This window comes from Stigmatopora nigra, chromosome 1, assembly GCF_051989575.1.
Source record: "Stigmatopora nigra isolate UIUO_SnigA chromosome 1, RoL_Snig_1.1, whole genome shotgun sequence".
Lineage (NCBI taxonomy): Eukaryota > Metazoa > Chordata > Actinopteri > Syngnathiformes > Syngnathidae > Stigmatopora > Stigmatopora nigra.
In genome coordinates, this window is record NC_135508.1 from 8,987,607 (window position 1) to 9,010,000 (window position 22,394).

Below are 22,394 nucleotides of genomic sequence, written 5' to 3' on the forward strand. Positions count from 1 at the left end.
TCATTTCGTTTCTGTCTGAAAAAGGAGGGAAACCAATTGAACAAAAGTAGATTTATTAGCAAAAAAAGCCAGATTTGACCTGAAGACAAGAGGTCAAAGTCGTGATTTATTCCTAAATGGACTAGGAAGCAGCAGGGAGAGATGTCTTTTGGCATAGACGGGCCACCAAACCCGCCAGCTGTAGCAGCGAGTTGACACCCTCTACGATGCGCATGTGTGTGTAGCCTATTTCCTGCAAGCAAAGAAACCGACACATTCAAGGTTAGATTTTTTTTCAAGACTCGAGTGATGAATGCTTGTGAGCGATCTCACCTTGACAAACTCTAATTTGAGGTACTCTGCCATCTGGTAGCTCTTGCACACTCTGAAGATGTTCCCGATGATGTCCTCTGGTGAGTAACCCAGCCTCCACAGCTGTTCCACCACCTTGTATGCTTCATCCACCTTTCCCTCCACGCAATGTCCCAGCATGCCTTTCACCAGCAGGGGATGCGGCTCGTCGCACACCTTGAATACGTTCTCGCTGTTGACGTAGCCGAAGCCCGAGTTGGTAGACTGCAGGTTGTTAAGAGCCTGGCAAAGGGAGATGTAAAAAAAAACAGGCTTTTTTTTCCTCCCCATTTTCGCATCATTTGAAAGCATCTGTGATGTTATCATTCCTCACCTGCCGCATGTCCCCCTGAGCGGTGAAGATGATAGCCTCCAGGCCATCGTCAGACACGGACAGTCGCTCTTTCTCAACCACGTCTTGCAGCCGTGCCAGGATTTGCCCGTCGGTCAATTTAGTGTAGCGGAGGACAGCGCAGCGCGACTGGATAGGTTCAATGATTTTGTCCGAGGCATTACAGGCCAAAGCGAAGCGTGTCGTTTTAGAGTAGATCTCCATAATTCTCCTCAGTGCCTGTTGAGCTCCATCCGTCATACTGGAAAAAGTCCAAGAATGTCCAAGTTGCAAATGGAGCAAAATCAAATCCACTCATCTGGATGCCAAGTAGGAATGAGCAACTAATTGGGCTGCTCATTGATTTTTCATTTTTAAGTTGAACGTCTTAACGAGAGTTAATTGTCGTATCACCATGTTATTGGCCTCACCTGTCAGCTTCATCCAGGATGATGATCTTGTGTCGTCCCTTTGGCAGTGTTACCTTCTGCTGGGCAAACATCTTGATCTTGTTCCTCACCACATCGATTCCCCTGAGCCCACCAAAAGTGATATTAAGGTGAGTCCAAAAACTCAAAGAAAAAGATCTCACCTGTCGTTGGAGGCGTTCAGTTCCAACACAGCGTCCTTCATAGAGGCACCAAGGAGCGCTCGGGCCAAGCATAGGATGCTGGTGGTCTTTCCAGTTCCGGGGGGACCTGAAAACAAACATCTCAGTCATTAATCTTCGACGGTTGATAGGTTAGTATTATTGTATACTGACCTGCTATGATGATGTTAGGGACATTTCCTTCCCGGGCGAAGACATCCAGGCGTGTCACGGTGTCCTCGTTGCCCACGATCTCCTTCAGCTTAAGCGGCCTGTATTTCTCCACCCATGGCAGCTCGTAGGAGCCGGAGCTCGTGCTGGCTCCATCTTCAGCCTCTGTGTTCTGCCTGCCTGTGTCTTTCTTTTCGCTCTGGGGCGCCGTCATTTCCACGTCCATGATAGCCCCAACAAGTTAGTTCCCGCTCCGGAAGCGACTGTAAAGCATTCTCATTGGCTGAAGTCACAGCCACGAGTTACTATTGAAATCTCGCGATGATCTGCTTTGATGAGCCCAAAGAAAAGAGGTGGCCGTTGTCACTTGTTGGCCATTCTGCGTCGGGCCCGTCAACAATTCAGTGTATTTCTACAACTACGAATATATATAATATTCGACTTTTAAACAGCACTATTGGTCAATTTTGTAACCAGCTTTAGTTTGTCATTATGGCCGGATATTTACTGCTTACTTTAAAATGAATTATAACATACTTTTAATTGATCTAGCCCGCATTAGAGCCACGTTATTAGGGTGTTACAATCAACATGAATGTGGAGAAAAATACACGCCACCATTTAATTCTTATATGGCCTGTCTTAAATCTTTAAATACTTTTTCCATTAGGGCTGTCTGTAAGTGTTTTATTTACTATTTTGTTTTTATGATGACACTTGTCGTTACTGGCTCTGTTTTGGAGGTCTGGTCCAGCAGATCTCGCGGTAATCAACACTCGTAGGCGCGCGCTGGCGCTGATCTCGCGGGAGTTCAAATCAAAACAAATAACGTCACCGATCCGAACGAGGTCGTCGCTGTGACGCACCCAAATAAGGTACTTTAATACATGTTAGGATGTCTTAGTGAACGTAGACAAACGTGCCGCCGCCATTAAAGCTATCTCAACACTTGAATGTCCTTCAAGGTTCGCACATCACACGCCATACGCATAAAGCAATTGCGTCTGTGTACAAGCGAATGTGCAGCTCCAGCAGACTATTAGAGAAAAGTCTCCCAAAGCATTCGACCCTTTGGACAGGTTGGAGCGGCAAGGCAGGAAGTCGTCATCCTACCCCTTCCCCCGAAGCACTTCCTACTTCCGCAAACAAGTCCGCGAAGCCCCCCAGTCGATGGCTCGATCAAAGTGGCGTTTTCGAGTGTCCGTTTTCTGCCTTGTTTTCTCGCCGTGAATGTCGCAGTGAGGGTTGTCATGGCGGCCAACAGCCGCTGCTCCGCGGCGGAGTCACCTCCGGGCCTGGACAGCCAGCGGCGGGAGATCGAGTGTCTGCTTCGGGACTGCGAGCTCCGCAACGGAGACAGTTGGTGAGAAGGCTAACTAGCCACCGCCGCCGTGAAAGCCTATCGACGGCAGCGAATTTAGTGCCTTTTAGGCTTTTTTTTGGAAGGGGCTTTTTGCTAAACATAAATGGGGGCTCCTTTAAAAGGGTGGGCAGGTCCACTTAACTGTTCGACTGTTTGCTAACGTTAGCATGTACTCTGAATTTCCCCTGTCAGTCAAATGGACACTCGATCTATGTTTTCAATAGTGTACAGCGTGAAATTTCAAGTCGGCTTTTAAGTACGCAACACAGTGAACCAACAATCAGCTATTTACGTGTTAGTGTAACTTTGTTCCTTTGCTGTATGTTTCCAACTTACATGGCTAGTAATTGGGAAATTAAATGTAAACAACATTTGATTCTAGATGTTTAACCCATATAGAGGTCAAGTGACCCAACCTCGTAGGATTCAACATCTATTGCTGTCAATGATACTCAATGGGTTATACTTTGGGGGGAAATTTTAAGAGGGTTTGGCATGTTCATGTCATAGTTTGGTGATCAAGGATTCAATTCCTGATGGGTTCTGTAGAGTTTGCATGTTCTCTTCCGGCCTGCGCGGGTTTTCTTCGGGTACTCTGAAGAAAACCCACTAGGTTTGGTAGGCTGGTTGAACACTTTGAATTGCCCTTAGGTATGTGTGAATGAGACGTCATCTCACTTTTTCTGTTTGTGTATCAGGTTTATGGTGGCGCAACGGTGGTATGAACAGTGGAAGGAGTTTGTGGAAAGCGGAGACCAGGATTCGCTGTGTCCCGGAGAAATCGACAACACAGAGTTGTTTGATGGTCAGTGGAAAAACGCTTTGATGACTGCTGGTCACCCACTTTGGGCAAACAAAGAAAAAAATGGAAAACTCTTGGATATGTTTGAAATAAAAAAAAAAGTTCAATGGCAGAGATTAAGAACTTAGTAACCAAGCAAAGACTCGCACACCTTAGAAAATCTTCAATACAGCAGCAAGTGGTTTCCTGTGTGGCATCCCAGATTTTCCATCCCATTCAAGTGCAATATGTGGTTTCCTCCACATAGATTTGGAGTCGTACCGCCTGAAAGAGCGTCTGGTGGAGAACGAGGACTTTGTTTTGCTGCCCGCCGAGGCATGGCACAAACTACGCTGCTGGTACGGGATGGCGGACCAACAACCGCCACTTGAACGCAAGGTCACTCACCGTCATTTACACGCTTTCTGACTTTTTGAGAAATAATGCAACTTGAGCCGTGAGAGAAGGGATCATCGTTTTCATGTGCACTTCAGGTGGTGGATCTGCCCAGCACGCTTAAAGTGGAAATTTACCCAGTGGAGATCTTCCTCTGTCTTCACGTTGAGAACGTCATCACGGCGCAGTTCAGCCGCACCGACAGCATACGTGAGTGTGTTTTTCTGTTTAACCATTTTTGGAGCGTCCGCAAGAGGATAGAATCGGGTGAAAAAGACTGGTTTTATTGAATGGTTTCAAATCTTAAAAGAAATACAACCAAAGTAAAAAAGTTCCCTGTTTTTTGTGTGCGTTAACTCTATTTAATATGCTAATGTAATTTACTGTACAACAATGTACTCAAGAACTCTTTTTTGGGAACTAACTATTTACATCTGTGTGTAGAGTCGATCCAGTCGGCAATGTGTCAGGCATTCTCGCTGCCGCCAACGTCTGAATGTCGCCTGTGGATGAAAAGTTCCGACAATAGCTGTGAACGTCTCAGGAACGTCCATATGAGTGTGCTGGACGCCTGCCTGAGCTCAGGGATGGTAAGTACATGCATAAATAGTTGATTTGCTTGATTTCCTTTCGTAAAACTTAGATACCCCCTCCAAAAAAACTGGTTAAGTCCAGTTTACTATCCCAGACTTGTTGTCATCCACTGAAATATATAAGAAGCCATTTGTCCCAATGGGTATAGATTATAATTTATTATTTAATCAAATACCAGAACCGAAATAACTGTTGAACATAGTTGTTCTATGGAAATAATAAATAGATTCATGTATACGGTAATATTTGGGTATCATTCCTGTCTTAATGTAACCTTTTCATGTAAAATCACCTTTTCTTTCAACATGACATTTATTCCATTGTTTTCTTCTGTAAGTGACAGATGTCATTTTCAACTTTTACTCTAATTTGTGTTTCAGACAGTGATCATGGAGACGAGGAATGCTGATGGCACCTGGCCAAGCTCCAGACCTTTAATTCTGTAAGAAACTTTGTTTTGCTTTCATTTTCCATTTCGAGCAGCAAAAAAATAAAAACTTCATTGGCTGCAGTGGTAGCTTTACTATTGATTGCGCTACAAAAGAATATAACGCATTCTCTCCAAGTGTGATTTTCAAATATCGATGTTTACTGACCTTTAAAGTGCCACAGAATATTGTGTCCCTAGCCTACACGAACAGAGAACGTAAGGACAAGAAAGATTAGCTTCATCATAGAGAAGTTTTGTTTCCTTTCTTTTTTCCTCTTGACATCATAAAAAGCATCGTAAGTGTTTTTTGGCGTTGAATAAGTAACGTCTACCCTACCTTAAGTATGACTACGCTTTGAACTGGTCTGCTTATTTGACTGGATAATTTGGATCCCTTTTCTTCGGGCTCTAACCACAAAGCCTGGTGTGTTTTTATTTAGGAGGAATTCAGTGGAGGAGCTGGACTCGTATCGAGGTCAACCAGGCGTCTGCGGTCTCACAAACCTCGGCAATACCTGCTTCATGAACTCTGCCCTGCAGGTATCTCGGGTGCACACTTCCTCACTCACACACACTTGACTGACGGTCTTTGTTCCGCCTACAGTGTCTGAGCAACACTCCTCCGTTGACCGAGTACTTCCTCCAAAGCGCCTATTTAGAGGAGCTCAACTTTGCCAACCCACTCGGAATGAAAGGGGAAATCGCAGAGGCCTATGCCGACATCATCAAGCAGATGTGGTCGGGCCACCACTACTCGGTGGTGCCGCGCATCTTCAAAGTGGGTGCAGTGGCGTCAAGTGGCCAGCAGTACCAAAAAATAATAATAATAATCTGAATCCTGTGTTTTTATTTTTTTGACACGTTTGGACAGACGAAGGTGGGCCACTTTGCATCTCAGTTTCTGGGCTACCAACAGCACGACAGTCAGGAGCTGCTTTCCTTCTTGCTGGACGGGCTGCACGAGGACCTGAACCGGGTCAAGAATAAAGAATACATTGAGCTGCGTGACGCCGAAGGGCGACCAGACCAGGTCAATTTTTGTTGTAATGAAAGTAATCAATACAAGAGAGGAATTTTTAAGGATGTACAGTCATTATTATCAGGCCAGTATTTGGGAATGATGCTGTCATCCTCTAAAAAGATTCCAATTATAAAAATAAAAAGAAGAAAAAACTGGATGGGATTTGTAATTGCACATTTTTCATGCTGGAGCAGGAAGTGGCTGAGGAGGCGTGGAGGAACCACCGACGGCGAAACGACTCTGTGATTGTGGACACCTTTCACGGCCTCTTCAAGTCCACGCTCATCTGTCCGCAATGCCACAAGGTGTCGGTCACTTTTGACCCCTTCTGTTACCTCAGCATTCCACTCCCTGTCAGCAAGGAGCGCGTCATGGAAGTCTTTTTCATCTCGCTCGATCCATTTGCCAAACCCATGCAGGTCAGTGCTCAACAGTATTCTTATTGTTACCATATAACAATAGAATAATATGCCTTGATTTGGGTTTGGTTCTACTACCACTGTTATGCTGACTTGTTTCTTTAGCCATCATTGTGATTTCAGATTTGAGTACATATTGTAGTTACACTTTTCTTGTTTGTGTGCGCAGCATCGCGTTGTGGTCCCCAAAGCGGGAAAAGTATCCCACCTCTGTGCCGCTGTGTCAGAGTTGACCAATGTTCCCGACACGCAAGTGAGTAGTAGTTTTTCATGATATGAAAAGTTTTGGAAAAACTAACTTTGTTGTGTTGCGTTTAACAGATGGTGGTTGCTGACGTCTTCAATCACCGCTTCTATAAAATCTACTCAGCGGACGAATCCCTCAGCTGCATCCTGGACCGAGACGACATCTTTGTGTACTAAGATCTTTATCCACCACGTGTTAACTCTCTCGCTGCCGTTGACGACGATAGACGTCCGATCCGGAAAAGATCGAACGTCTACGGCCGTTAATGGTAGCTTTGTCAGGTGTAAGCCAGTAACAAGTGTAAATTGTTGTGTAGGTACGAGTGCAGTCCCCAGTCCGACCACCAGGTGCTGCTGGCAGTCTACCTAAGAGAGCGTTCCCACTATAGAGACTATGGCTCTGTTAACACCTCTCTGTTTGGACACCCGCTGCTACTCAACGTACCACGTAGCAGCTGTAGCCAGGATGCACTCTATCAACTCTTCTTGCAGAGACTAGCGTGAGGAACCATTTTCACATGCATACATTATAGCTGAACTTTTCTAGATGAAAAAAAAATCAGGAATTATTAACAATGACTGGGCAGTGTTTAAATACTCAAAGTGGCAGATTGCAAATTTTCCCCATAGCTGAATCTCATATATTTTCAGGCGTTATGTACGTGTTCCCAACTCCTCCGAGGAACTGGAAGAGGACGATCCCGACGATGATGAAGAGGAGCTTTATAAAAGTCAGACCAATGGGATCAGTGACGGTAAATAGACGGCCATGGCGTCGCTCTCTACAGGAACGCTTTGGTGAAAATGTTTCCTCCTTCTGCTTAGATGACGAGCAAGAGGATGCTGAGCGATCGGGATCGCCGCCATCCCTCGACGGGCCGGACAACGCTTTAGAAGGCCCCGGGCGGGGTCCCCCTCCGGAAGAGGGAGATATTCACAACTCGTACATCGGCCCCACCAAGCCACCTTACTCCGGCGACGCCGGCCCGAGCGGCGGCCACAACCACGCCCGCGGGGAGGACACCCACGGCGAAGTCGCCGAGGAAGAAAACGAGAACGAGGACGGGGCGCCGCAAACCTCCGCCGCCGCCGAAGACGACGACGATAAGGAGGGGGAGCCGCCTCCTTCCGCCCCGGCGGCCGACGGACAAACGGAGAAGACGAGGGCGTGTCGCCGGAAGAAAAAGCGGCTGTTCGACATCCGCGCAGTCAACTGTAACGGTACCGAGCGGGAGAATAATCCTGAAATGACCTTCAGCTGTGAGTGTACAAACAGGAAACAGAGACTCGATGGCTCGCATCTTCTTTATTTCACATGTTGTGTGTGAGCAGCACAACCATACGTGGCTTTGGACTGGGACGCTGACATCAAGAAGAGATTCTACAATGAGAGCGAGGCCGAGGTTAGTCTGAAAAGTAAATTTCAAGTCATGACTGTTAATTCCTAACACTTATAGAGCACACATTCCCGTAATTTGCACACCTGAATAATATTATATTATTGCAAATATGGAAACTTGCTTTGATGTGTCCTGCAGAAGTACGTCAAGCACAGCAGCATGGACATCCCACAGCAGCAGACCACCGTGCAGTTACAGGAATGTATCCAGCTCTTTACGACTGTAGAAACACTGGAGAACGAGAATCCATGGTACACACAAACACACAATTGCCCACTTGCTCCTGCTTCACATGCTTACTCAATGTCCATGGACAGGTACTGTCCTGTGTGTAAAAAGCACCAGCTCGCTACCAAGAAACTGGACTTGTGGTCTCTACCAGAGGTCCTCATCATCCACCTTAAGAGGTTCTCATATACCAAGTTCACCAGGGAGAAGCTGGACACCATTGTGGACTTTCCAATCAAGTAACCTTAAGACACACAATACTCGGCGGCCATTTTAGTGGATAGAAAGACAACACGGTGTGGTTTCCTTTTATAGGGATCTGGACTTCTCTGGTTGTCTTCTGAGGAAGAAGCTGTCCAACGGGGAGCCTCCGAGCCGCTACGACCTCATTGCCGTGTCCAACCACTACGGAGGACTCCGAGACGGACACTGTAAGCGCTTTTTGTTTACTTTCTGCATTATAACTGGGCTAAGTGGTCTTTTTTTGTGTGCTTGTGCAGACACCAGCTATGCACGGAACAAGGACAACGGGCAGTGGTACAACTTTGATGACAGCAAAGTCACTTATGCTACAGAGGAGCGGATCATGGTGAGGGAGACGTCAGAAAGAAATATTGGAAAATTGTTATGTTTTTAATCATGAAAGTTGCTGACTTTTAAAATAATTGATATATGTATATTTCATGATTATATCCATTGAAATTTAGTTGATTTCTAGCAAGTTTGGGTGTTTATGAAGTCATTTTTAGATGTATAATATTAAGAAAAAAGGACTAAATACATTTTAGATTCCTTGAAGAATGCAGTCTTCCATTTTCAAGGCTTTATTTTTGACATATTTCAGCATTATGTTCCCAATTTAAAATAATTGTTTTTTTATGTTAACAAGGATTTTATATTTACAATTGAAGTTATAAGATTGCAATATAAAATAAAATGTTCAGGATAAAGATGAATATGCTCAAACCAAAATTGAAACACAAGACATGGAAAAGTGTTTTTTTTTTTGCATTCCAGACCAGCGCCGCTTATGTGCTTTTCTACCATCGACAAGACAAAATGAGGAAACCGTCAGTGCCCGCGCCCAGTACGGCAGCCGCCGAGGGCACGTCGCCGCCGCCGTGCACCGATGCCGCCTCCGCGTTGGCCGAGCTCACCATGGAGACGGACTGAATGGCGGGCGGGCAGGCTCAGCGAGTAGGAAAAAATCTTTCCTTTGTTCCACCTACTTGGAAGGTTTTACTCAGTTTCCAGCCACACTTGCACAATATTTGATAGAATTCTTTTACCATTTTAATTGGCTATGTAGTCTGTCATTCATCATTCACTTCACTGGACGATGAGCGGTATGAACACAAAGAAAAACTAATCTAAATGGAGTCGAAATGCAAAAGCTTTTGTTCCTCCAATTATTTAAAAGGCACACGTATTGATCCAGAAGAGTCCTGACCAATTTGATGTTTTCTCTTTCCATTCCCACATTTGTATATGTTGACTTGGGGCTTTTCTTTTTTTTGTATATTTTACTCGTTGTGCTATTTATTAGCCGTCACGTGACCTGCTGAGGCCGTGGAGGCGCTTTGTTTGACAGCCATGACGCTGTACAGTATTTTTCTAACAGAGCATCTTTTTATGGGAACTGGTCGGGCTTTCTCGGGTCTTCCTGTATGTCAAATATGTGAAGATTTTATAAGACTTTTGAAATAAAAGGACACTTGTTACACCAGGAACCTTGTCTACTTGAAACAATTGACCATTGAGCCAAGTTAAGTGGTCAAATTCATCATCTTTTATTCATAAATTAAGGAGTTTTAAAAAAAAAATGATGATCTAGAAGACTGGTGACTTGAGGTCCTGGCTGAAGCTTCCTGCAAAGTTGAGCTCTCGGGCCATTAGCTCGTCTTCCACATTTTCCAGCACCCACTTATGCTCCACGATCTCCAACGCCTCCCACTCGCTCTGCCAGAAGAAATTTGGCATGTGAGTCAAGAGAGGACAACAGGCAAAAAGAAGGGAGGGAAAAAAAGTCACTTTAAAAGCCTTGTTGGGGTCAGGTGGCATGGCCATGGCGGCGCCGGTCATCTGGTCCTGCATGACGCGTGATTGGTCCGCGGCTGCAAAAGTTTGAAAGTGGCGAAACGTGGCTGGAGGGAGGGGAGTGTCTCCGGCGTGGCACCAGACTAACCGTTGTCTTGTCCCAAGATGAGGCTGTACATGCTCCTGAGGCCAAACACGTTGAGAAAGTACCAAGAGGCGGAGCTTACCCTGTGCAAAAGATTGCGTCAACGAGACAAACCTCAACCAAATGATGGATTTTTATCGACGGAACACAAACCATGAAGCGTCCAGAGTGAGTAAGTCAATGCCGCGCTGCAACATGGGCTTGAATCGCAACGTCAAGGGGAATGGAACCTTGGCTGAATGGAGTAGGGGAAAACAATTGGGTTTGTCGATCGGTTGGTTTCCACCGGAAATAAAAATGTGCTGTGGCTGACTTATGACAAATCCGGAGAAAGCCCAGTTGATCCAGCCGCCAATTACGATCATAGGCAGCACATTGGTCAGGTTTCCTTTCATCATGTCCGTCAGCATGCTCGTGTCTGCAAAACATTTGTTTTAATGTATTTTCTAAAATAATTTTAAAGGAAGTGGACATGAGCTTGCCGGTCTCACTTTTAGGGTTTTGAAGAAAGGACAAAGGAGTAAGCCACTAGTTTGTACAATGATTTAGCACAAACTAAAAAAAAAAATGACAAGAGAATTGACAACCGTGCTGACATGACAGACCTGTCATTGGGTTTTTGGGAACCACCTTCCTCTTGACCTTTTTGAAGAAGCCTGTTTCTGTGTCGTTGAAGTAATGCTTCCTCATGGCGAATGACTTAACAAACACGAAGAAATATCGAGTGAGTGGTGACATGTAACTTGGGCTGCCGTGGTAGATTAGCTATGTTCACATCATTCTGTGATGCACAATTTGGATCATTTGTTATTTCCGATTCTTCCGTATAGCTGTTCACATGGGGAAAAAACATGCAATGGGATGTGGCTGCAAAGTGTAATTTTTTTTTAGATAATGCAAAAAGAGGAACAATAGTTTGAATTATATGAGCTAAGTTGTTAACAAATGTACTCTGATTAATTGACTATCAAAATGATTCATTTGTTTGTAATAAGTCACCTGTTTGGGGATATATTTGCCGTTTTCTCGGAGGATGCGACTCCGTAGAAGCACCTGACTAAAAAAAAAAGTACCACAATACCCCAGTTATTTTTTTAAAAAACTTAGTCATTGAAAACAATACACGTCCAGTTGATTTTGACTGAGGTCCTGGGAGGGAACGATTGCTAGCAACAGCACTAAAATTTCAAGCGCCCTCACCTGTCGGAAACCTGCTCCAGGTCTACCTTCTTGTCGCTGTGCAACAGTTGAGTGACATAATGTCGGATGACGCCCACTAGGAAGGTGATGAAGACGATGGGCAGCACCACCCACAAACGGATGCTGGAGTCCAGCAGGAGCTCTGGTCCAGCCATCGCTCCCTCTGAAAGTCAAACACACAGCATTACATCCGGTTAAGTGGGGATTTCAAAATAAAAGCAGAGGAGGATTGCGACATGGTTGCTACACGAAAACATGAATAATCACTAGATAACATCAGGCTTAAAGGTAGTGGTGTTAGGGCCGTCTAACAAGGACACAAACACAAAAGTATTAGTGCGCGATATATAAGATAAATTACTACGACATGGCCCCTTTAAAAGGAGGTCAAGTGAGCGGTGTTTTTTTTGTCTTGTCTTGGAATCGTTTTTTTGAATACGTTTCCTCACTAAAATTGAAGTGGACAGAAGACGGAGAGTTGTGATATAAACTTATCCAATTTGGCCACGGTGAGTTGAAACTATACGCCTGTTTGTTGGAAACGATGCTTGTTGTTTGCAATCTTTGAAAGTAGCACGAGACACGCTAGTTAGCAGTAGCCATGTTAGTAGACACGTTTGCTAGTTTGACTATGGTTTCAAGTGTCTTTTCCTCAACTTGATTTTCATTCCAACGAGCAGCGTTTATGGATTTGCGTGTCGGAGAAAGAAAAAATACTATATATAAACGAAACGACCACAAAAGATTGAAACTTACCACATGAATGAAGTTGGAAATGTTATCACGAAACTACAAGTCACAAATGGAACACGAAGAAGAACATATGAGAAACTACTTCCGGTTTGTTATGAGCAGGAACATATACGCGTATATATAAATGCACTATTTGACGATTTACATTAGAAAGCAAAGATAATCACTCTATACATATATATTGGATATCTTAAGCTCTATGCAGATTGATTAAGGATCTAGACCTATAAAAGCCGACATATTCATTGTATCTTTCACAGTTGTCGTGGCCGAGTGGTTAAGGCGATGGACTAGAAATCCATTGGGGTCTCCCCGCGCAGGTTCGAATCCTGCCGACAACGTCTCAACTTTTTTTTTAATATTTGAAATTTCATAAATGAAGCATGCTCATGTCTTTTGAGCAGTAACAGAAATAAGTAGTAAATAGGAAATATTGATACATTTTTGTACACAATTTGTTAAAACATTTTTAGTTCTTAGTTTGCAACTATTATGTGATGAGGTGGAAGTAGGGGGAGCAATGGGAGATAGATGTTGGTGTGTGTTGGGAAGCTGAAATATAATTTTTCTGTCCCATTCCTTCTAGCATACGAATTTGACAACAGCAGATGGCGCACATTTTCCTCCGTTCCTAACCTTTAATACCAATTTGACCAACACATAACAAGCTGTATGAATTGTAAAGAAAATAATTAGTAAAATACTGTTGGAATGAATTTTCAGATTCCGCCCATTTACAGGCAGGCGCTAAGTTGATTCCAGTTGCGGGAAGCCTCATCAAAGGTCTGGCAAGACATTTATAAAAGAACAATATGCTGACTAATTACATCCTAACATCCCGACAAAGTCTGCATGTTTCTAAACCAAGTCCTAACATATCCAAACCAAAACCCTAACAATGGTAACAGGCTCCGGGGGTAAATCTGTTCTGGGAAAGGGAGGTAAAGAGAAAACTGTGTGAATGAATACATAAATAACAAAACAAAACAAAAGACGACAATACGTCAATGAAGGAGATGGCAGGTGCTGATTTCGAATAAACGTCGGACATAATCTGCAATACTGTTTTTTTTAGAGGGTGGTTATCTTAAACAAAAATAATTCAAATTGTAAGTAAAAAGTGTGAATTTTCATGCTGTTTCAAAATGACCGAAAACAGTCGTCTAAGAAAGCTGTCCACTGTAGTGACGACTGTCCCTGAAAGGATTGACCATAATTGACTCAAAATCATTAAAATTACTAAACATCAATCAATGTCATCACATATAGCAATGCCTTTTTTTTGCAAAAAAAAAAACACTTTTTTTTATTCAAATGTATGAAATGTCTCACAAAATTGTCCCAAAAAATGTCTTTGCTTGGTTTAGTTCAAATAAAAGTGAGCATCAGGCCGCCAAGCAACAAATCTATCGCATCTAATTTCATGCCGTGAGCTCACACCACACGACAAGATGGAGACAGCAATGATTGGAATGTGGAATTTGTCTTGCGCAGATTTCAACACATAAAGCAGATCTGCATGCACATACTTGTCACTATGTGTGTGGGAGAGAGTGTGTATGCCTCTAATCCCTGTAAAGTCTGCCAGCCATTGGCCCTAAAAAAATCGGATGTTTTTTTTTCTTCTTCTTCGCTATCCAAGTAATTCCCATGTGGCGTGTATTTCGCTGTCTCGCCTCACCTTGGGAGGGCGATAACTCCAAAAGTCAGCTTTCTGCCTTCCGCATGGGACACACATGCCCTCGAGCCTTGGGGCACTTGTGAAAATATGCAATGTTTGACCTTGGATGCTTAAAAGTGCAGGAAGAAAAATGTATCTCACGGTTACTTTTATTCTTTATCCCACACCGGCGGAATGATATAAGCCAGAAACTTTTAAACGGACAGCAAAACTATTAACGGCCAATAAAAAGGCACTTAGCAGCTGCATTTATCACCATTTGCGCCACCGAGGTGAGTCTGGGATGGAAGAATCCATCTAAACTAGGAGTGAATGATCACGATCGGTCGGACATGAACCCGTTTGCTTTCCCTCTTGCTCCTCCCACTTCAGCTGAATTGAATGTCTATCGCAAGGGTGTCAAACTCGGGTTGGTTTGCAGGCCGCATTAACGTCAACTCGATTTCATGTGGGCAGGACCATTTTAGATATAATGTTTTTTTTTTAAATCAGATTTAATGAACTGGAACAAAAATCCTAAATCTTCAGTTTTTTATACATCTAGAACAATGTTTATTTGAGATTTCACTTGGTTTTTGTCAGACATAAGAAATGCGCGATATGCATACTTGCTACAAATTAACTAATATGTTGTGCAATACGTATTCTTTTTCCATTATGCAAGGTGCTCTCTCTTGCTTTAACAATTATAAACTTAACCACCTAAAGAATTGTGCCATGTAGCATACCACCATAATAATGTTAATCAAGAGTGATCTACATAACCCTAAATGTAATCAGTTTAAGATTATAATATTTTCTTTAAATCATGAATCATGATTGTATTCTTTATTTTTTTTATTGACTAATAACATGTATCCATTAAAAACCAAATTGATCCAATGAAAATGAATAAAAACAAAAATTCACTGGTTAGGGCTCCAATCAGACTCAAAATTTGTGATTTTCCAGATCATTAATTTGTCGCCTACCATTGACAACAATTTATTTAAAATTTGAAAATTGTCTATGAACGTTCTGGTATCAGATTGGCAAAACTCCCAATCAATATGGATTAAAAATCTAGTCTTATCACGTGATAAGCAGCCAATAAGTGCCAAGCGCTAAAGGAAAGCCTGTCTTTTCTATGAGAAAGAGAGAATGCCAGAATACTGTAACTAGCAATAATGCATAAATCATCCCACTGATAGTTGGCTCCGCCCACATGCAACAAGCTTTCCACTCTTGTATTCTTTCTCATTGACTCCAGCAGGACGTTTGACTGCAGCTCCTCGACTGCTTCCACGAGAGCTTCCAAAGTCGACGTCGCCCTCTGTTATCATCCCCATTTTTTTCCCCCCTCTGGAGAATCTGGAATTCACTCTCCCTTTCTCCCCCCCTCCTCCTCCTCTGATGCTTTTCTTTCAGATTTTTCAAAGCTTTGCCCTGAAGGTTTCTCGGGCGGCAAGAGGCGGGTAGTCTGAGCCGGGGACAAGAGGGAGGGAAGAGCACAGCTGCTGTGTGAGGAGCAAAGAAAAATATAGATAAAGAAGGCGAGGAGGTGTGCAAGTGTGAAGGGCAAAGAGGCCGGCGAGGGCAAGAAAAAAAGAAAAAAATTAAGAAGCAAACACCCCACCTCCTTCAAATCTGACGTTCACCTGAACGTGAGCGGCGGGAATGCGGCGAGACGAGACGTCACACGCCCACCGAACGAGCCGCGCTCTGGAGCGGCCGGAGTAGAGCACTTTTCTTCATCATGCTCAATTCAGCTGGCTTCCCAGAGTCCAACAAACTACGTCGGAAGAGCAACCTGGTCCCCGGGTAGAATGAGCAAAGGACATCTCTCGGATTGTCACAGCCCGTGACAAGCCTCCTCCTTTTTTTTTTTTTTGTTTTTCTCCCTCATCCATCACCTTCCTCTGCTGTCCTTGCCTTTGCTTCAGCTCCACTCTCTCCTGCTCACTATGTTGATACCAGCTGTGCTCCTATGGATTCTTAATGTCAGCAAGCTGTGCTCAGGACAAGACTACATGGACTACTACGCAGCTGGAGACACGGGAACCCAGGTGAGCGCTACAAATACATGGGGCTCCCTCACTCCACCTTACTTCTTGCTGTGAAATCACTTTGAAAATGGCAACTGGAGATCCAGGTCGTTCTTTTGGAGTTTGAGATCCGAGCCTTCGTCAAATTGCAAATCCCTTCCCAATTGGTCAAAGGTCCACGGCGCCGTCTATGGCTCAATATTAAACTAGGTTGCAGGGTCATGCTTTTAGACTCATTCACCGAGTCAGATATCCCAGACTCCATCTTTACAAAACAACATTCAAAGTGACTGATAGTGTACTTTAGAACATAATGGTCAACCTAAAGTTGGAAAATATGAATGGCTGCACAACACAGCAATTTTAGGATGGAGATCGATCCTCGTGATTAGCCATGTCCCATTTAATCCATCATACAGAAATATATTGAATAGTTTGGCAGATTTTAAACACAAGATGTTTATTACACTCCAGGTAGGGTCAACTTTAAAGCTAACTACAAATAACAAAGAAAACTCAACATATTGTGTTCTATAATATAAAATACACTTTAATTTTCTATTGTGTGCTAGTTCAACGCTAATATACAATGGTAGAGACTTGGACAAAAAGCAAACAAGTTTTAATATACTTTTTTAGACATCACATGCACACATGCATATTTTGTATGGTATTATGAATAAAAATGACTAAAAAATACATGATTATAAGGGAACTCCTGAAACTACAACCCTTGCAATGACTATAAGAATAATTTATATCAACTACAATAAAAGGACTGCGAAAAAGCAAGATATTTTGAATGTTTCACAAAATAATATGACCAAAAGATCCCTTCACAAATGTAAATGGAAATTGTCTGGCCATAACATATGTCAACTCGTGGCAGATTGATGGAAAAGAAGAAAAAAAAAGATCGATTCTGAATCCTAAACATAACAGAGCATGCAGTCAAACATGATGGAAGCTGTGTGATATTAAGATCAAATATTCAGCCAAAGGCTACAAAGGAAATAGTACAGCACTTGACAGTGAAAATGGATAGTGACCCTAGAGATACAGTAAAAGGCAAAGTAAGGCCTTGGAAGGCAACTAAAGAGAATATTCCTCTCTGGCCAAGTCAGTGGTCTGATTGGACGCCAATAAGACATGCCTTTCATTTAGTGAAGACAAAAACAAAAGGCCGTCCGAATCACAAACAAGCGGCAGGCAATAAGTGGAAGACCTGGCAAAGCCAAGCTAGGAGAGTTATGCATATTGCCAAAGGGCTCCAGACATCAACTTGTCATTGATTGCATTCATTCCAAGAATGAAAAGGCATGTTTATTTTTTTAATTCAAAAACACGTAACTTTTTTTTTTTTAAACTCCTGAATGGCTTTTGAACATTTTTGGGATTCCTCTTCAATCAAAGCTGAATGCCTAGAAGGCTTTATATTTCAAATTGGATAAGAATTGACCATTTCATCTTTTCTTTCAATGGAGACCCAACGGATAACTTAGCTTTCTTTGGATCTGTGCTTTGGATTTGTAGGTCTAGAAATAATAGTACAATTTAAAAAAACAACACAAGCTCGTCAAGGCCTGGTTGAATGAAATATGTTAACATTTAGTATATACATGTAGTATAAATGTCCCAAAATTTGACACCCACTCAGGTGGACACTGGGTCTCAATGGTGAAATTAATAAGTATAGTATTTAAAAGTATTCATAGTATTTTTAAATGTATTTTTAGGAATACATTTACACATTAAAATTTGAATACAAACTAAATCTATAAAAACAGGTTAAGGAACTCAATACCGCAATATAAAGTTGCTGAAATCCTTTCTATTGATATATTTTATTGTATTTACAGTAACCGGGCAGGTCAAAGACAATGTCAGATGTCTAATTCATTTAAAAGTAAATGGTTGGCTATGAATGCTTCTCCATTTTGTCTAGTGGACGCAGTGATGGGTCAATGGCAGCCAATGAGTTCAATGTGTGCCCCATAAAGGTTAAAAAAAGAAATATTACCGATACTTTATGTTTCAGATCATGCCACTATCCGTCCAAAATAAGAAGAGCTTTGAAGTCGCTGGTGTAAAATAAAACAGCCATGAAAATATTATTCTCCCTCGTTCCCGGAAGGGGACACACCCCAGTAGACCGAATCGGTCATTGGTCCATCATGACCTCAGTGTCCTGCGACAATGACCTCATGTCCCAGTTGTAGAAAACTGAAGAGATGACGACTTAAATATGTTTTTTTTTACTTGTGAAGACAAAGTGCAGGCTTTTCCAGACAACTGTTTGATTGTTGCAACTTCTAAACACTGTGCAAGAGTATAATAATAATAAGAATGCGCCATTTATTTGTTTTAAACTTGCAGGCTCCAGTGTTGTCAGATGACCAGGTCAGTTTACAGAGCGTTGTGAGCGTGGATCAGCTGCTGCGGCTTCTCTACCCTGAATACAATTTGATTCAGCAGTGCCTGAGGAAGAAGTCATGGCACGCCTCTTCTTCCTTCTCTTTTCCCACCTCCTCAGCAAGCCCGGCAGTCCATCCAAACCCCGACGATGGCTGGGTGCAGCTGAGGGAGGAGCCGCTTTACAAAGTGGACGGCACACTCGCAAGTAAGCCAACGGCCGCCGTCTCCCAAAGGCCCCGCCACACCCGACTAACGCCGTCAAATGTACTCTCAGTCATCATCGAGGAGATCCAGCGCACCTCGTGTCAACCCCGAGAGGTGTGCATTGAGGTGACTAAAGAGTACCCACAATCCACCACTCCGTTCTACCGCCCGCGATGCGTGGCGTTGCATCGCTGCGGCGGATGCTGCACTAACGAAGCCTTTTACTGCACCAACACCAGTCATACGCTGGTCAACAAGACGGTAAATATTAGCATGGAACATAAACATGAAAAAGATTGCATAGCCTAAACACACAGAGTGAAATAGTTATAATATTGTGCAATTAGAAATGAAATGGTAGTGGAAAGGTCACAATTCGTGATAAGATAAAATACACATTACTGTAAATGTATGAAAAATGAAACATAGCAACTGCAACAAATGACATAATAGAGTTCTCTAAACATACATTGCATTGACATATTTACATATTGACGTGTTTTATGGCACACTTATGTTACAAGACGTCGGTATGAACTGATTTACTGCCTAAGAGTGGGAGAAATATCAGCTGTTTTTACTTTGAGCACACAATAACATTATTGACACTAAAACTCAGGAAACGGATCAACAATCGATCTAATCTTTTAACAGTTAAGTGATGCAAAATGCGCAATGCTGTGATGTTCAAATTATGATGGAAATAAAAATGTAAAAATATATTCCTAGTTGAAATGTCACATTTTGAAACAAGTGGACTTTATTTTTATTATTCATTTTTTTTTATTTTTTATTTTAACATTTTAAAATTTTTAATGTAAAAAAATCTTCATTCTTATTTATTTATTTATTAGTGTTTATATATAAACATATATATATATAAATATATATATATATATATATATATATGTATTTATTCATTAACTTCTAGTCTTTTATTTTGTCTACATTCTCTTGCTGCTGTGATGAAGTTTCCAAAATACGGGATGAATAAATCATCTAATCTAATCTAATTTAAGGAGTTTCGAATTTAACAACAGGTTTACAGTTGATGAAATAAGTGAGGAATTTTTAAACTAGGTCACAAAAGCTATTGGTCATAACTCAATATTTTAAGTAAACCAAACTTCATTTAAGTCATTTGAGCTCAACATTTCAACGTACGGCTTGTGAGCCATATCCGGCTCATTTGAGAAACTCTTCCTTCCGGCTCTCTGCCGACATCTTAAGGGTGATACCAGCTGGCACGCCTGACATTAGCAGCTGCGTTTGACCGGGTGCTTGTGAAATGACACATTGATCTTGGACACTGGAAACATACGTCAAAACAACATGCCTCAGTTCAGCGTCCATCGGCGCATTGCACGCAGATGGGACACGGGGCCTTTCGTCTTCCGAGACATCCAGCTGTTTGGCAGAAGCCCCGTAGGCCTGGGTTCGGCCAGTGGCTAGCAAATTAGAGTATTTTCAAAAGCCGAGGGAAATTCAAAACACTAAAATGACCTGCACACACGACAGAATGCGTGCTATCAGATGAAGGACGTAACATTTTGGCCGGTCAAACTGGCGTCACCGCCCTTGGGAGGCTGAATGTCAGACAATGTCATTGTCAATGTCACCCCACTCCCTCCACTTGCTACACGTCACTGTTCTCTTTGCTAAAAATGGATTCTTACCGAGTCAAAGCTGATTATAGAGCAGCTTCCAATTTTTTTTTTCTTTTCCGCTCCGTATCGGTCATTTTGTTTTCGTGACATCATGCCGAGTTGCGAAACAGCAGTGAGTATCGAGAAACGATGTAACCTTTCCGCCGAAGCCCATATTTGGTTGTAGAATGATCTCACGGCACGCAAATGTGAGAAAAATGCCGATTGATGAAGGGAATTTTTATTTGTATTTGTATTAGTACATCAAGTCAAGTGAAATTGGAGGGTTTCCCACTTTGCAGTGGACATCAATCCTAAAGTCCTAAACTCTCTCACGCTCTTTTGTCCTCACAGCTGATGGAGATATCGCCACACAGGATAGACCCCTCGGTGGTCATGGTAACCTTCATCAATCATACGGCCTGCGAGTGCCGCCACAAGCGTCCGCTGCGCTCCATCATCAGACGAGCCGCCACGGATCACCTGTGAGTGACATTTAAGTCAGCGTATCCAAGTGCTCACTCGCTAATCCTTACAAATAATGCAGAATGTAAAATAATGCAATTTGTTTCAGTATCTTTTGCACCTTTTTAAAATGCAAAATTCTGGTACTCTTAAAACCGAATGGGATTGAACTTCCAAACACAAAGTTGTCAAATCTGAGAGTATTACAAAGAGTAATTCTAAAAAAGATGCCATTCAATTTGTCAATTAAAAACGATAAAAATGTGAAAAAAACGCCCAAATTGCGAAAAAAAAACGCCAAAATTGCCAAAGATGAAAAATGGTGAAAAACAGGATTTTTTTAAATTAAAAAATACCTGCAGTATATATCCTGCATTCTTTGCTGTGCCCCACAAAATGCGAAAAAAATGCAAAAACCGCGAAAGATGAAAAACCATGTGAGCCAGTGACCAGATCTGACCCCAGGTCTGTTTTTGACACTTATGTCTTGACTAGTTGGGCCATTTCTGACAGCCCTACTCCAGACCGTTATTCTAAGTTTGTGCATGTTGGCGTCTAGGTGCCCCCCTCCCATGGTCCCGTGTGCTTCAACGTACTTGTGGGACCCAGTCAACTGCATGTGTCTTCCCACGGAAGCCATTAACTATTCTGCCAAAGACACAGGTGAGATCCTTTTTGTTTTTCCCACGTACAAGTCAATTCCTGGAAAACCGCTGGTATTTTTCTCAATTGGTTTTAAAGCCCATTTTGTAATGTTATTTTGACTGGCGAAGAGCCAGCTGAACTCGCCTTCAGGTTACCCTCCAACATGATAGGATCCGTCGTTTGGGAAAACCAACAAATTAATATTGTGCAAGCGAACCATTGTCATTTGAAATGACATCCTCCGTCAAGTCATTGTCTCGTGAGGAGAAATTACGGCGCAGACTCCATTACACTTGCATTCCATTTACTACTTAAACAAAGGCTAGATTTAACAACTAACCACTGGTGCTTTGCCAACTGCTCTTCTTTATATTTGCGGCTTGCAGAGGCTTTGGACTCGGGGTTGTTGGCTCTCTGCGGCCCTAACAGGGTTCTGAAAGAGCCCAGCTGCGAATGCGTCTGTCGAAACGGACTCACGGAAGCCAGCTGCGGTCCAGGGTGGAAACTGGACCACAACACGTGTAAGGGCTTATTTGTGTTCACTTGACAGAGTGTGGTAGAGGGTGAGAGTAAAGTGGACCCACTGAAGTTTGCGGGCTCTATTCCTTCAGGTGAATGTCAATGTGAAGGTCGCGGCGAGGGCAAGTGGTGCCCCGTGGGTCAGCGCTGGGACGAGGATCTGTGCGGCTGCGTGTGCGCCGCTCAGTGTCCCGGGAATCAACCCCTCAACCCAGATACCTGCCTCTGCCAGTGCAGGGAGAGTTCACAGTCGTGTCTGCGGCAAGGAAAGAGGTTTAACCCCAACACCTGCAGGTGAGACTGATTAAGAGTTGCTCTTTTGTTCTTTCCTACTGCTTTATTCATACGCTTGTCGATTTTT

The 22,394-nt window shown here is 42.9% G+C and overlaps 4 protein-coding genes and 1 non-coding gene across 8 annotated transcripts in view; 3 read left to right on the plus strand and 2 right to left on the minus strand.

Moving 5' to 3' along the window:
* Positions 1 to 36: 36 nt before the first annotated feature.
* rfc2 (replication factor C (activator 1) 2) lies at positions 37 to 1,712 on the minus strand. Its single transcript, XM_077737767.1, has 6 exons — positions 1,425 to 1,712; positions 1,254 to 1,359; positions 1,093 to 1,194; positions 665 to 923; positions 313 to 573; positions 37 to 232 (listed from the first exon to the last, which is right to left on the minus strand). The coding sequence occupies exons 1-6, from the start codon at positions 1,645 to 1,647 to the stop codon at positions 122 to 124; spliced, it is 1,062 nt and encodes a 353-aa protein (XP_077593893.1). The 5' UTR covers positions 1,648 to 1,712; the 3' UTR covers positions 37 to 121.
* A 557-nt stretch (positions 1,713 to 2,269) lies between these two features.
* Positions 2,270 to 10,029, plus strand: usp11 (ubiquitin specific peptidase 11). 2 transcript variants are annotated; one of them, XM_077737523.1, is made up of 21 exons: positions 2,270 to 2,784; positions 3,483 to 3,589; positions 3,834 to 3,964; positions 4,060 to 4,171; positions 4,406 to 4,551; positions 4,936 to 4,997; positions 5,426 to 5,525; positions 5,590 to 5,763; positions 5,857 to 6,015; positions 6,201 to 6,425; positions 6,595 to 6,678; positions 6,747 to 6,841; positions 6,989 to 7,171; positions 7,323 to 7,426; positions 7,497 to 7,892; positions 8,004 to 8,074; positions 8,210 to 8,322; positions 8,389 to 8,538; positions 8,615 to 8,730; positions 8,800 to 8,888; positions 9,317 to 10,029. In XM_077737523.1, the coding sequence occupies exons 1-21, from the start codon at positions 2,672 to 2,674 to the stop codon at positions 9,470 to 9,472; spliced, it is 2,886 nt and encodes a 961-aa protein (XP_077593649.1). In that variant the 5' UTR covers positions 2,270 to 2,671; the 3' UTR covers positions 9,473 to 10,029. The 2 variants fall into 2 exon arrangements, with proteins under 2 accessions (XP_077593649.1, XP_077593564.1); XM_077737438.1 differs by having other exon boundaries at positions 2,272 to 2,784; positions 7,497 to 7,931.
* Positions 10,030 to 10,065: 36 nt separating this feature from the next.
* LOC144202438 (ER membrane protein complex subunit 3) lies at positions 10,066 to 12,558 on the minus strand. The gene is made up of 9 exons (XM_077725330.1): positions 12,438 to 12,558; positions 11,682 to 11,844; positions 11,481 to 11,538; positions 11,087 to 11,180; positions 10,795 to 10,899; positions 10,635 to 10,716; positions 10,485 to 10,564; positions 10,331 to 10,413; positions 10,066 to 10,258 (listed from the first exon to the last, which is right to left on the minus strand). The coding sequence occupies exons 2-9, from the start codon at positions 11,834 to 11,836 to the stop codon at positions 10,130 to 10,132; spliced, it is 786 nt and encodes a 261-aa protein (XP_077581456.1). The 5' UTR covers positions 11,837 to 11,844; positions 12,438 to 12,558; the 3' UTR covers positions 10,066 to 10,129.
* Positions 11,914 to 22,394, plus strand: part of vegfc (vascular endothelial growth factor c) — an 18,497-nt gene continuing 8,016 nt past the window's right edge. Inside the window, exons 1-8 of one of the 3 annotated variants that reach the window (XM_077725327.1) lie at positions 11,914 to 12,190; positions 15,365 to 16,160; positions 18,516 to 18,759; positions 18,829 to 19,019; positions 20,759 to 20,889; positions 21,429 to 21,532; positions 21,901 to 22,035; positions 22,126 to 22,327. In XM_077725327.1, the coding sequence (XP_077581453.1) occupies positions 16,059 to 16,160; positions 18,516 to 18,759; positions 18,829 to 19,019; positions 20,759 to 20,889; positions 21,429 to 21,532; positions 21,901 to 22,035; positions 22,126 to 22,327 (1,109 nt within the window). In that variant the 5' untranslated portion in view covers positions 11,914 to 12,190; positions 15,365 to 16,058. The remainder of the gene's footprint in view (positions 12,191 to 15,364; positions 16,161 to 18,515; positions 18,760 to 18,828; positions 19,020 to 20,758; positions 20,890 to 21,428; positions 21,533 to 21,900; positions 22,036 to 22,125; positions 22,328 to 22,394) is intronic. The other 2 variants (XM_077725329.1, XM_077725328.1) reach the window with 2 other exon arrangements.
* Positions 12,694 to 12,775, plus strand: trnas-aga (transfer RNA serine (anticodon AGA)). The gene has a single exon. It is a non-coding gene; the product is annotated as a tRNA-Ser (tRNA).

What these genes read in the sequence shown, in the direction of transcription:
- rfc2 (XM_077737767.1), bottom strand. Translation starts at nt 1,647, where the DNA reads ATGGACGTGGAAATGACGGCGCCCCAGAGCGAAAAGAAAGACACAGGC. An exon ending in CCCTAACATCATCATAGCAG is followed by an intron (nt 1,360 to 1,424) that starts GTCAGTATACAA and finishes GTTTGTTTTCAG; the next exon opens with GTCCCCCCGGAACTGGAAAG. An exon ending in CTCAGGGGGACATGCGGCAG is followed by an intron (nt 574 to 664) that starts GTGAGGAATGAT and finishes TCCCTTTGCCAG; the next exon opens with GCTCTTAACAACCTGCAGTC.
- usp11 (XM_077737438.1), top strand. Translation starts at nt 2,672, where the DNA reads ATGGCGGCCAACAGCCGCTGCTCCGCGGCGGAGTCACCTCCGGGCCTG. An exon ending in CCGAAGGGCGACCAGACCAG is followed by an intron (nt 6,016 to 6,200) that starts GTCAATTTTTGT and finishes ATGCTGGAGCAG; the next exon opens with GAAGTGGCTGAGGAGGCGTG. An exon ending in CTACAGAGGAGCGGATCATG is followed by an intron (nt 8,889 to 9,316) that starts GTGAGGGAGACG and finishes TTTGCATTCCAG; the next exon opens with ACCAGCGCCGCTTATGTGCT.
- LOC144202438 (XM_077725330.1), bottom strand. Translation starts at nt 11,836, where the DNA reads ATGGCTGGACCAGAGCTCCTGCTGGACTCCAGCATCCGTTTGTGGGTG. An exon ending in CATCTTGGGACAAGACAACG is followed by an intron (nt 10,414 to 10,484) that starts GTTAGTCTGGTG and finishes AAACTTTTGCAG; the next exon opens with CCGCGGACCAATCACGCGTC. An exon ending in ACCCCAACAAGGCTTTTAAA is followed by an intron (nt 10,259 to 10,330) that starts GTGACTTTTTTT and finishes TTCTTCTGGCAG; the next exon opens with AGCGAGTGGGAGGCGTTGGA.